The 14,222-nt window shown below is 37.6% G+C and overlaps 1 protein-coding gene across 2 annotated transcripts in view; it reads right to left on the bottom strand.

The window, feature by feature from the left end:
• Positions 1-9,208: 9,208 nt before the first annotated feature.
• Positions 9,209-14,222, bottom strand: part of SLC13A1 (solute carrier family 13 member 1) — a 29,029-nt gene continuing 24,015 nt past the window's right edge. For both annotated transcript variants that reach the window (XM_010706336.3, XM_010706344.3), the window contains exon 15: positions 9,209-14,131. In XM_010706336.3, the coding sequence (XP_010704638.1) occupies positions 13,988-14,131 (144 nt within the window). In that variant the 3' untranslated portion in view covers positions 9,209-13,987. The remainder of the gene's footprint in view (positions 14,132-14,222) is intronic.

Raw genomic sequence — 14,222 nt, 5'->3', positions numbered from 1 at the left:
CTGGATTCTGCGGATAAACTGCATTTATTTACAACAGTCTTCTAGTTGGTCACTTCTGAGATCTTTTTGGATGATTATTTTTTCAATGGCCAATTTCATTTGGTACCATGCCTTCAAGAGTTGTTTCAGGAGGACAGTATCTTCAGTAAGTCATAACTCTTTTTTAATCTCCACATGCTAGCAATTCTGTGTATGGGGGTTTGTCCTGATACCAGCTGGCACGGCTGGGGGTCACATGAATGGAAAAGTAGTGATGACCAAATTAGTTGTTATTATGAATATTGGAAATTGGGAATTAGGAACTGTATGGTATTTGTGTATAATGTAGCACTCCAGTCTTGCAGACATTTGAAAAAGATGGGTCAAACGCCAAACCAGCCTCTGGAGGGATGTCTGGACAATTGCTTCTTTCTTTGTGCATGTGTATGAACATTGCCTTTGAAATAAAGAAAGTGAGATAGTACAGAGGACAGGTTTGTTTTTATGAAGAAAATATTAGGTTGCAAAATGAACTAGCTAGGAAAGGCAGTCAGCAGAGAAGCTCACATAATTTCTTATTTTAGGTGCTAAAAGGAGATTTGAGGTTTTGTTCATCTATTGTGTACTTCTGAAAAGCTTCCACATTCCACCCTGAAGTTGGATGCTCTTAAAGCTGGACAATGGTGTGATGCACCACACTGTATTACCCAAACAGGGGAGAATTTATATTTTGCATTCAGATTTCACAAAAAGATGGAGAGAAATTTTCAACATACCACGTACCTTATTATGAGGTTCATAAATCTCAATTTTCTTTGACTTTTGTCCTTGATCCAAGAGAAATATTAATTCTAATCTAGTAATATTGAGCAATTTATTTTCACTGCTAGCAATCTTCAGAGAAGAAAGTGGCTTTTTTTCCTGTTATTTTCAATAGCATTGATACAGACTGAAAACAAATGACACAGGAAGGCTGAGTTTGTGGTTAGCATGAGGCAGTATCAAAACAATGAAGGGAAGTCTGTGCCTCTTACCTTTTAGCCAGTACACTGAACTCCTGCAATTGAATGCTTTCAGTGAAAGTTGGGCGATGAGTGCCATGTTGCTAAATGAATTTAATTTATTAATGGGTCACAAACCTGTTAAACAATTCCTGATGTGAATACAATTATAGCTGATTATGTGATGTTGCGTAGTCTACTGGACCAGAGTTATCTGAAGAAATGCTAATTAAAACTGAACTAAAAAAGTTTGTCAGTGTTTGTGTAGTCTCATCTTTCTTGTGTTTTTGTAACTGCTGCTTGCAGTACAATCAAAGGTGTAAGCCATTAATCAATTCAAGGTCAAATTGTACAACCTTTCTTAAAAATAAAAGGGAAATGATCTAACAGAATTGGAAATATAAGCAAGGCAAAGCACAAGAACCCTAATAGGTTTACTGACCTTTATTCTTCATATGGGTTAGTAGTCATCATAATGCTGTGAATGTTCCCTTAAATTATTTAGATGCCATTGGTTGCTTATCGGGGGCACTTCATCAGGGTTCCACAAAGCCAGCAAAGCATGGATGAATGTTGCAACTCCTCAAAAATACAATAGACAAAATTGTTGCTCTCCTGCTTCTATATTACTTTTAAGTTGTTCTGGTTTAACCTGGCAGGCAGCTTAGCACCTCACAGTTATTCACTCACCCCCCTCTCCCAGTGGGGAGGGCCAGAGTATAGAAAGGGGAAAAAAAATAACAACAACTAGAACTAGAGGGCTGAGATAAAAACTATTTTCTAAGATAGAAAAGGAAGGGGAAAATGAGATAATAGTAATGAACAGGTGATGCAGAAGCAATTGCTCACCACATATTGACCAATACCCAGCCAGTCCCTGAGCAGCAGCTGCTTGCCTGGCCAACTCCACACCATTTTTCAAGTGTTTTTTTTGGCATGATGTCATATGGTATGGAATAGCCCTTTGACAAGTTTAGGTCAGCTGTCCTGGTTCTGACCCACTCAGCTCCTTGTGCCCCCACAACCCCCAGTCAGGACAGTACCAGAAGCTGAAATGTCCCTGGATATATGCAGTCCTGCTCACCAACGTTGGTTATGTTATCAACATTGTTTTTCTCCTGAAGCCACAACATAGCATAGTACCAGACACGATGAAGGAAAAATCAACTCTGTCCCAGCTAAAACCAGAACATATGTTTTTGCTCACCTGCTTTAAAGAACTTCCAACGTGCTCTCAAATAATTAATTAGAAAATTGTGTAGATTCTGAAGAAAAACATGAAATGGGGAAAAGCCCATCTATGTGTAGCATCATTCTGAGAATGTTTCTTCTATTTTCTTTTTAGCAAAATTTCTTTAGCATTGTTGTCCCAATGAGGAAGGAACTCTCAAAGCTATAGCTCAAGCACTATAGTTGCTATATGTGAAGTAAAAAGAAACAAAACCAAACTAAGTAGAATGGGTAGAACTTCATGTAAAATATAGAAAAAGACTCCCTAAACTTTAGAGAGTGAAATTTCTATTTTCAGGTAAACTGAGCTGAAGTATCTCCTGTTTCCTTTGAAAAATTGGTGACAAATCACATCCATTTCATGGCTGTATGCACTTGAAGCTCTTACATGGGACCTAAGTACAATATTTCCTTATGGGTTAGGACTCCCTTGGCTTTTGCAATGTTAGGGTCCAGGAGTTTAGATCTCTGATAATTCCACAATTCTTCTGTCTGACATGCACAGAGCCATCAAGGTAAGCAGAAGCCATGGGCTTGGACTACTCACTGTTAGCTACCTGCTTACTCGCACCTGCCTACTCCAAATATTTCCCAACCAATATTCAAAATGCATTATGAGTAGCAAAGCACATAAGACAAAAAATTGTTTAATACATTGGAAGGAGTCTAAAGAAAGCATGGGACATAGTCACACGGAAAGAGGAGCAATTAGCGATGACACTGAGGAGATGAAATTTTCAGTCATTTTACTTTTGTTTTAATTTCAATGCGAAAGGCCAATTGTGAATGATGCTCAATAGACTGAAATTATTAAGGATTAAAGAATGATTGAAATAATATTTAGATAGATAGGATGTGCTCAGATCAGTGACAAGCGATTAAATTTGCCCTTTTAAGTACTTATGGAATTTACATGAAACAATTTCTGAATAATTACTACTTGTTTGTGAGACCTTATAGCAGTTGATGAGATCTAGCAGGAGTAAAGAAAGATCAATCTACTATTCCTAATTCACTCTGATATCCACAAACTACCAAAACATATAATTAAATAATCAGTGTTAAATATCTAGAGTATAATAACTTGATAAGAAACAGCCAGCACTAATTTGTCAAGAGCAAGCCATGTCAAAGAAGTAAATTTCCTTCTGTGAACACTCAGTGGCTGTGAGTGGTTGAGAAGCAATGAAAGATTATATCTTGGTTTTGGAAAGGCTTTGGTTCCAATAAATCCTCCCCAAATTTAGGGGGTTGTGACCTACGAGAAAAGAGTATGGTGTGGGCACTCATAAAGCAGTGGTTGCTTGCTATAAATTTGGCAACATGTATCCATGGTTGCTGGACCTGCTGCTCATCAATGTGGAGGAAATCATTAAAGGCGATAAGGTTGGAGGCAGCCTGGGCTGCAGTGACCACACCCTGGTCAAGTTCATGATCTTGAAGAATGTGGGCCTGGCAAAGAGTGGGGTCAGGACCCTGAACTTTGGAATAGCGAACTTTAAGCTGTTCAATGGACTGTTGGCCAAGATCCTCTTGGATGCTGTCCTTAAAGACAAAGATGTTGAGGAGAGCTGGCTAATCTTCAAGGATGCCTTCCTGAGAGCACAAGAACTCTCCATCCCTCTGAATAAGAAAGCAGGCAGAGGAGGTAGGAAACCGATGTGGCTCAGTAAGGACCTGCTGGGCACACTGAGGGCGAAGAAAGGTGCGTACAAGCTCAGGAAAACAAGGGCATGTCACCTGGGAAGAATACAGGGATGCCATCTGGACTTGCAGATGTGGGATCAGGAAAGCCAAGAAGCAGGAAGAATTGAACTCGGCGAGGGATGTGAAAAACAATAGGAAGACATTCTACAGGTACATTGGCCAGAAGAGACAGGCCAAAGCGAGTGTACCTCCTTTGGTAAGTGTAAAAGGAGAACTGGCTTCAACAGACGAAGAGAAGGCTGAGGTACTGAATGAGTTCTTTGCCTCAGTCTTCACTGGCAGCCAGGATTCCAGTATTTCTCACGTCCCTGAGCCCTGCATCCCTAAACCTCTAGGTGGGGCAGGGGTAGCTTTTTTATTCTCTAATTTAGTTCATATATAAGGAAAAGCTATAATAAAATTTGATAATAGGAGGAATGTCGTATGGGTTGCGATCTCACTGGGGACAGGTTTAGAACTCATTTGATAAATGAGCAACAATTAAAAAAAAACAAGATTGATTTAGTTAAGGTAAGTGCAGGGTACCCAATTTAGCAATGCAAATTTAGCCAAACAAATGAAAAATGAAGACTTCTTAACTTCCTCTTAACTGGGCAGTAAGTTTAAAGTCAATGTCTTTGGATCAGAAACAGATTGAGATGTTTCTCCAAAACGAAGAAAGACAGAAAGTCTTCATTTTGTCATTTATGAACAGAAAATTGAAGCCTAAAGAACTTATTTCATTGCAGTCAGAATTGCTGGGGCCTTATCCAGACTTACCTGATACATTTGCCTATGTTATTGGTTCTATGGTGTATCTACACAGATCCCACCTCTGTGGGCACCCCCATGGGGTGTGATTTTACCAAAAAGTGTGAAGAACATGACCAAAAAAAAAAAAAAAAAAAAAAAGGCAAAATGTTTAGAAAACATTTACTGTATGGTTAAAAAACATTTCACCAACAAAAAACAAAAAACAAACAACAAACAAACAAATAAACAAACAAAAACAGAATTCCTAAGGTAATTTATCAATGCAAAATGGCCAACTGTTGAAAAATCCACCAGCCAGATTACTGAGAGATTTTCCCTACCAATTATGTACTTACACTTTGCTTTAAATGTACATGGGTTTACCCACATGTTTATGGCAGTTTTCCCAGGTGCTTCAGACTAGCGAATTTCAAAAAATGTTACTGCCACCATACCTAATGACGTTAGTAGTATGGACCATCAGACTCACACACAGTTGTGCTGTATAAATTTTCTCTACCCATGACTGACCATTGACATTATGCCCATAAAAATATAGGTACAGCTTAGTTAGATTAAAAAGTAATAAAAGGCTGAATAAGGGACAAAATGACAGCTCTATGTATCAAAAAGAGACAAAAAAGCAACCTGTGTGGAGAGCAATGATCAATTGGCCACCATGTCGTCTGGGACTAGCTGAGATGTGATGACTTTATGTGAGGAAGATTTATATTACATATCAGGAAATAGAATCTGTATTACACAACTTCTCATAACTCAGTGCTTCTGTAGATGAACTTAGGTGAAGTCAGATCTCCTTTCTCATTTATCTCTAGGGGTAGTGGCTCCCCCGGAGCTTAGCAGTGGCATTATCACCTGCAAATGCTAAAATGTTAACCAAATTCAAACCACCTAATTATTTTATGATACTTTTTGCATTTATGAGTATTGCTAATGTAGTCTAAATGCTGTCTTGGCTATAATCAAAGTTACAAAGCATTATTTCCCTTTTATATTTGTTGTAATAAATAGCTACAAAAACATCTTCTCTGCTTCAGTCCTTTGAAGTCTTAGTAGCCAGACGGGAAAAAAAACCTGGAAAACAAACAACCAAACCAAACCAGTTCCTCATTTTAATAAATCTTTAGCTATTTTCACAATTAAGAAAGAAGGCAATATAATGTTGGCAATGAATTGCACAATCCTGCTGTGATGTGTAGTTTTATCTTAGGGGAGCACGTATCTTGGGAAAAAGTTCTATATAATTTGCAACCATAATCAAGTGATGTGATTTTATTTATGTAGGCAAAGTGTATGTATTTTATTTACAAATGGTCTTCTGCAGGATGTGGCTCTCAGCATTGGGTAATCATACTGAAAGGGCTTAACTATTCTTAAGAGTAAAATGAAAGGTATTTCCTGCAGCTCTGATCCACTGCTAACTAGTTCACATCCTCCATTAATGTTGTCTGCCACAAGTTTCTCAAAAGGTTTTTTATTCTCACTTGCTTTGCTAACCTAAAACACCTTTCTAATTTTGCTAAGGTCCTACATAACGCAGCAGAACAGAAATAATTATTACTATTGTTTTCTTCAAGTATTTTTTAAATTTAAGTTAACACCATCTCCTTGCCAGGACAACACTCCATTGGTTTAAAATCAGAGATAGCTTTGCATTTGTCATGTCAATGAGGAAGATGTCAGATGTCAAGAGTCAAGATGTATTTATGGGAGATTCGCTCTGGAGATTGCTGAAGATGTTGAATCTAGTTGAGGACACACCCTTGGACTATAGACTGCTAGTACTGGTATCCACTATCAGAAGATTGCTTCCAGAGTTCTTTCAAGAGCTGTGCTCCCAGGTGACAGAGCAAGTTAAAGTCTTTGGGAGAGGCTTGGCTAGGGGCCAGCTCTGGCTACCTTTGATCGTAACATAGTTTGAGGGAGCTTATAGACAAGATGCTTAGCTGAATAGAAATCTGCTGTCCCATACTTCTCCAGCTCTGAAGGGGACTCAGAGAGCAGGTGGGAATTTCTATCTCCCATTAGCAAAGGAGAAGGTTTAGATTTCCTGTGATTTAGTCTGCACATGGCTGTACAGCAGAAGCAGAAAACTGCCATACTCACAGTAACTTCATATAATGTCTTTTATTGATGTTGTCTGCGTTATGCATAATACAAACTGCTCTATGCATGTGGTCTGTAAAAACACCCTGAAAATGCAACACTGCTTGACACTGAGGCAGCTGCAGGAAGGGACCGAGAAGTTTGACTCTAATTAAAATACTTTATTCATAATCTATGATTATATGAAGTGTGTTCCACACTGGAGAATTTCAAGAGTTTTGTATAAAAACACTATCAGTGAGATATTGCATAAGCCACAAATTTTATAACTGCTACACAGAAATTGTGTCGTGCAACCATGAAAGGGTTAATAGCTTACTGGAGTTGAAGAATTGTTCTTAATGGGTGCAAAACTCCATCTGCTTTCACACTGTGAACAGAGAAAATTATGGAACTATCTATCTATCCTACCCATTTCCTTCTCCTCTGATGCACTAAAATAGCATCTAAAGAAAGCACAAGCCAGCACATGGTTTTCTATATTATGCAAACTGAACTTTTCAAATCCAAGAAGGATGTCAGCAAAAGTTGTCAGTCTTGTACACGGATCATTACCAGTTTTGAAAGGTGAGACTCCGAACTTGCAAATTGTAGGTTACCTTCTTCTCTCTCTGTCTCTCCCCATTCCTTCCTTTACTTCTTCCCTGCTCCTTTTTTCCTTTTTTTTTTTTTTTTAATTTTCCTTTCTCATTTCTTCTTTTTTTTCTTCTTTTCTCTTCTTTTTTCTTCCTTTCCCTCTCTTCTTCCTTTCCCAATCCCTCCCTCCCTCCCCCCCCCCCCCCATTAACAGTGTCTGACAAAGGACAATTGTTCAGAGAAGTTATCTAGAAGAGTGGAACATTCTTTTGCCATTTGTTATGCATTCAAGCAAGTACTATGATAAACAAAGTACTTTTATTCTGTTTACCTCTGCTGAGCTAAATATTAAAAGCTATCAAATGTTTGAGGCTTAGCTACACATGCTTGGAATGCTTATGTTGTGTAGCTTTAGTACATAAGCTTGCCATTCTGTGTCTGCTTTGCTGGCTGCACTCATGATGTGCACAGATGAAGATGGATATCACATAGTATGAATTATATATTCAGGGTGAAGCACAATTCATCTCAGTGATGCAGGGTCTAGGCCAAGCCTCTTAGTCTGATAAATCCCAGTGCATCACATGTTAAAAAGGCACCTACAATAAAGAAGTTTTGGTCCTAAAAGTCCAACTTCTGTATTTTAATGTAAGCTATGGACTTGATTTTTTTATTTTTATGTTTTTTTATTATTATTTTTAACATGTTTATGCATCCAAAGGTCAAAGGAATCTCTAGAATCTGCTTGCCTGCTTAGTGCTGGAAATATTATTCTCTTAATCTATTTAGATTGGTTCATAATTAAGACATCTCTGAACGTCCCTATGTCTCTGATCTTCTCTGGGGCGTGGGACCAAAATTCTGCTACAGCAAGATGCCCTAACCCTTAACTCGCCGGGGGCAAAGGTCTCTCCCCACTCCTTGGAGGGTTAAAAGTGGGAGAAGGCAGAAGAGTGATCTGGTGCCAGCTGCCAGACCCAGGCATTCCCCTCACAGCTCAGTGTCCTTGGTAGTGATTTACAGCTATCCTTTTTGGGCTCATTAATTTTTCTTTCCTGCCTACACAGTTTGTCAGGGGGAAAATACATCATGTAGTCTGGTAACTTCTGGCTCTCTTCTGGGATGTAAAAACTGTGGGTTCAAACCACTCAGCATAAGAGAAGTTTTCTTGCATCCTGTCTTGTTAGAGTATATTGGAGAATGGAGACAGAAATCGCTAAGTGAATGAAGCAGGTTTCACAAAAATGCCCTGCAGCACTCTTGGGTTGATGCCTAAGAACAGAATTCCAGGCACATGCTTTGCTCAATTCTTTCTTTTGGGTGGTTTTGTTGTATTAGCTTGCTGGTTCTCCAGTCCTCACGTGGTAAGTATTTTATCCTCATGCTTTGAAGAGCTTTAAGAACTTATAACAGCAACACATGAGCTTTAGACTCAAGTTTCTACACCTGTCTCAGGGATGTGGCAGAACCTGAGGCTATTCATCAAAGAATGAATACATGAAATGGCTAGAAGTGATTCTGCCAGCCATCCTGGTGGGTCTGCTCCAGCACCCTGACCTAAATTGATACACTCTGACTTCAAGAAGAACTGAATCAAGTACTGCTGCAACCAGGGGCTGTTTTGCATAGGTATGTGCATCACTTTTTGATTTTCTAATGATGGATCAAGCATTTAGAAACTGCTAGAAGAATTTATCAGAAAGGAGAATTTATCTTAATTGCTTTAATAACGCTAAAAGATTTTCCCCATTTTTAAATTCTTTTAGAGGTTTGTTAAATTATCCTCACCAAGCACCCTTCTGCACAGTATTTATCAGACGTTGAGATATTGTAACAACAGCAACAACAAGAAAAGGTTTAGAAATCTCAGGCACTTTTATTGCAAGACAACCTTTTTTCACACACTGCAGTTTCGTATCCTGTTAATTTATCACTAAAAACATGATGGACTGTTCAGCATTTGGGAAATATTTCTTTCAAAAATAGTGAATCATTCTTGTAAAGAAATGTCATACAGTAATTGAACATTGCAAAAGAACAGTAACATACAACAGCTTCCTAGAACACAAGGCAAATGTATTAAGGAATAGCACTTATGAAGAGTTTGGCAATTGTTAAAAAACAGAGATAATCAAATTAACTTTGCACAGATAAAGAACTAAGCTGATAACTTTATTATTTATCACCAAGAGTGGCACAGCAATGTGAAATCTGTGCAGACCTGACCACCAAGGCACTTCCCCAGCCCCAAGGAGCTCTGTGGCAGCAGTGTGTTACCATAGGCAGCTAGTTCCCAAATGCAGGCTGCTAGCACATGGGATAGGAGAGGGGATTTCTGTTTGTCTAAGGGTAAGGGATCGCTGACCGTGGAAGCAGCCTTTAGGTCATGCCAAACTTCACAAAAGATACAACTGTCTTTAGATTGTTGTCATTAGTATGGGAACTGGTATCTACACCTAATAAAAAAAGTTGAAAGAAGCAGCCAGGTTATATGGTGGTTTTTTTTCACTCCACTTTTCCTGAGCTGCTGAGCTGCTTTGCTCCTTAGTCAGGCCTCAGGCTAGGCTGTTTGTCTTTAAACTAGCAAGACCCTTACAGTAAACAAGCCCAGGTACTTCATTTTAAAAGTACATAAGGGAGTTTACACTGCAAGATTGTCCGATGTCCGTAGTAACTGAACAGTGCAGAAGCTTTTTCCAAAGTGTGTGTGTTCTGTGCTTGCTGATGATCTAAAAACACATCTTCCAAAAGTGAAGTGAAACTATATTAGATAAAACACACCTATAGAAAAGGAGAACAGAGACAACTTCCCTAATGAAGCACATAACAAAGGCTCCATTTAGTTTAGCAGGAATGAAACTATAAATAAATAGTAAGTCATAAATATTACTTATATACTAATACAGTAGCCTAATTAGACTAATCTAAGACATAGAAAAATACATAAATTAATATGATAATTATGTGCAAAGCAATTTACAAATAGTTGATATAGTCATCATATATTAATCAACGCTTAAAATAATTATAGATTAATTTCTAACACTTGCTGCAACACTGACAAAGTCTGGACCAAGCAGTGAATCTAAAAGCAACTAACAAAGAGCTTCTTTTCTACTTGCAGCCAGCACGGTGCTCTGTGCCTGCACTCAGAGCCAAATCCACCCACTGGGTACCCAGACAGCCAACCACTCTGAGCATCTCTTATTCCTCCATCTCAACACTCTCTCCAGTGAGGAATTTCTATCAATATTAATCTCTGCGCTACAGAGATAATAATTTTGATTAAAACAGATTCTTAAAGGTTGAAAAATAGTTAGCAATAATGACAGCTCAGTTCAAAGATTGTCTTACCTTTTCCTTACACTTCTGGAAAAACAAGAAAAATCCGAGTGAAAGACTACCTTTCCACTACTGCCAACTAATTTATTCATGACTGCTCTGCCTACAGCATACAATGTAAAAACTAATTCTTGCTCATTTCATTTCTGTCACTAGTTTGTCATATTGTGACAGCTATATGCTGGTCACTGACAGTTGGTGTATAACTCTGCATTTAATTTTGGTAAATTATAAACACATATGATGCAACAAAAAGATTTAACTTTCTTTATAAATTCCTTCCTTCTCTCTTTGCATATCATTCACTGCTTACACAAACTGTACTGAAAAGTTTTTAAAGTGAGTTCTTCATTAAATAATTTAAATCTTACTTTCTTGTTTACTACGCTACTTCAGTTTTTGTCTGATTCTGAAAAAAAAAAAAAAACTTAGATTGGGGGAAATTCTGTGATCCGCAGTATGTGGGAATTCAGTTTCTCACATGAGCTTTTCTTAACATATTGTCTATGGTCCTCTGAATAAGCCAAAAATTACAGCAAAGGAAAAGCTGAGAATTATCCAGTTTCAGTTTATGTTGATAACTGTGTCACTTACAGAGTTGACAAATTCTACAGGGTTTTTGAAAATAGTTCAAAATTAATATTTTCATCTATAAGGATATTCAACTTGAAGAGCTATATTGACATCAAAGCAGGATTTCACTGTGCAGTGCATTCATGGGTCTCTGTGAGCCTCAATGTCATATTTGAGGCTAAGGGTACAACTGTCGGTTCTGTGCTGTGAACATTAATAAAAACAGGGATAGCTCATAATCATTTAACAAATTTCCTCTTGCTGAGTAACAGTTGTCACAAGATTAAAATTCCATCATTTTCATAGAAGACCACATCACAATGAGAGTAGTAAATGTAAAGCCACAAGGAGGACTTTCCTCTATGTTCATATTTCATTAAAAATAAAAAAAACAGTTTTTCACATAGAACATAATCTTTCCCAAATAAAAAGTAGGAATTTAAATATAGTCTACTAAAATGAATACAACATGTTTGTTCATTTGTTTATAGAAAAAAAAGTCACCAAAGGGACAGAAAAGCACTGGAGGACATTACCCAGGGAAGCTGTGCACTATCCATCCATTTTCAAGTTGTAACGAAAAAAATCCCCAAACAAAATGGTCCGAATTCAGTGCTCATCTTGCTTTGGGCAAGAGGCTGGAGGAGATGGTTGTCTGAGATCCCTTCCACTGGAAATAATCTGATGCATTGTTCCAATGCTCTTGAATAATCTGGAAATTGACACAACTGGAACCTCTAAGTAAGGGCACTCTCCCAGCTGGTTTTCCTCTCTGTGCCTGGAGAATCAAGGACATAATCTAAGAGCTCCTTGTTTCTGTGCTTCACTTCCTTCTGCACAGACAAAGTAAGGCCTCTGTCTTGGATAAGCTATTTGTATGCACATTCTCCTATAGTATCTGCTGAGTTATGTATGTCATTTAGCCAAGTGTTGCATATCTGTAACCATAATCATTACTGCAGTGGATCAGTTAACATTTGTATAGTCATAGTTCCTGATTGGTCTAATCACTGACATAGCTCCATTTTTGCTAGACACCGTACAAAGAATACAAAAAAAAAAAAGGAAAAGGAAGAAGATAGCCATCCTAAAGAAACTGCAGCCTCAGTCAGGTTGACAAAGTGTGGTGCCACGTACAGATAGCAATTATTATGTAGAACTATTATCATTAATAAAAAGTATTTCCTTACTCTAATAATCCATCGCAGTAAATCTGCAACTAGTAGCTAATGGAAAAAAACTATAGAAAACATAATTCTATGCACTGTATTCTGGCCTTATAGATTTCATAACTGATCTCTCTATCCTAAAAATGCACTATCAAAAATAAATGTAGTAAAAATGGATAATTTATATTATCTGTAAAAGACAGATTAAGGTTTACATCCATCACTGATGTACCCCAAGGGATGACTCAAATCAATATGTGGAGATACGGAGATTTGGTTCAGGCTATTAAGTAAACACTCTTTATTAATTGCCATGGGTCCTCCTAAGAGGTGAAAAAAACAGTGACAAAGTCCTTACTGTAAAAAATGTATAACAGTGATATAAAACATTATTATTCAAAGATATCTTTGAACTGCAAAGTTCTTCTGACTCTATTACATGTTTTTCTAAAATTAATACACTCTAGCAAACTTAAACTACCACCTGCCTTGTAGAGATCATGCACCTCCTGATGTAGATCATAGAATCACAGTATTGTTTGAGTCGGAAGGGACTGTTAAAGGCCATCTAGTCCAACTCCCCTGCAAAAGGGACATCTATGGCTTGATCAGGGTGCTCAGAGCACAGCCCAATATAACCTTGAACGTCTCCAGGGGCCGGGGATCCACTATATCTCTTGCAAAAGATGAGCTACAGTCTTGCTTGATAGATTGAGCATTACATTTTCAGCACTCCATCTTGTGCTTTTATTCATTAAGAGTATGTCTCCACTTTTAGCAGAGAAATATAATGATAATTTAGTCTTCATTCATACAGATCAACTCTGGTCTATCAAGTCATGTTTATCCAGGAAAATTCTAGACAACATGTACAACTACATGCTTCAATGACATCCTGGAAGGAGATAGATATTAAATATATGCTTAAGTATATATTTTCCTTCCAGATTACAAGGTGCTTAACAGATAAAGTGCTTTGTTAATGGCTACACTGCTTTTCTCCATTTTTTTTTTTTTGCATATTTGACTATTCTGTAAACCATATGTTCAGTTCAACCCCCAAAGTTATCTTTTTATCTTTTGTTTATGATCAACACCTTTTCAAACAACATTTGAATCTAGAAAACAAAACCATACCCAAATGTCACCAAAGATAATAATAAGGATAGATATATGAAATAATAAAATCTAAATCTCATTATTTCTCTACCCTGAGCATGGGGGCAAACTGCCAGTGTTTCCTTCATAAGATGAAGCTATAAACATTCAGACTAGCTCAACTAGATATACTTCACGATATTTAACAAGTCTAGCACTCTTCCTGATTGATTATACTCAGACCAGATCATCGGTCCTCTGGTCTGTGAAATACAGCATTTACAATAATGTGGTTCTCTATTGTTGTGGTGACAAAAAGCATTTTATCTGACTCACCACATGTCAGTGGAAAAGAAAAGAAACAAAAACAGTTCAAGCCAATTCCCAAGTTTTTTGTTGTTGTTGTTTTTGTTATTGTTGGGGGTTTTTGTTGTTTTTTGTTTGTTTGTTTGTTTACAGCCCAGTGCTATTTGAAATAGAAATGTTCGGTGCCCAACTTGGATAAGTGTAGAGATCAAATAGAGGCACTATCCACGTCATAATTGCAAGCATAACTACAGCAACTCCAATGATGTTAATACCCAAACCAGCTTTCACCTAAAGGAGAGGAAAAAGAAAGCAAAGACTGATATCAAGACTGTGAAGAAAGTTTTTTAAATAGTAAAAATCAGATAATAATGTTGCAGAA

The sequence above is a fragment of the Meleagris gallopavo genome, chromosome 1 (genome assembly GCF_905368555.1).
Source record: "Meleagris gallopavo chromosome 1, MGAL_WU_HG_1.1, whole genome shotgun sequence".
Taxonomy (NCBI): Eukaryota; Metazoa; Chordata; class Aves; order Galliformes; family Phasianidae; genus Meleagris; species Meleagris gallopavo.
Note: the sequence above shows the minus strand (reverse complement) of the source record. Positions and strands in the feature narration are given on the sequence as shown.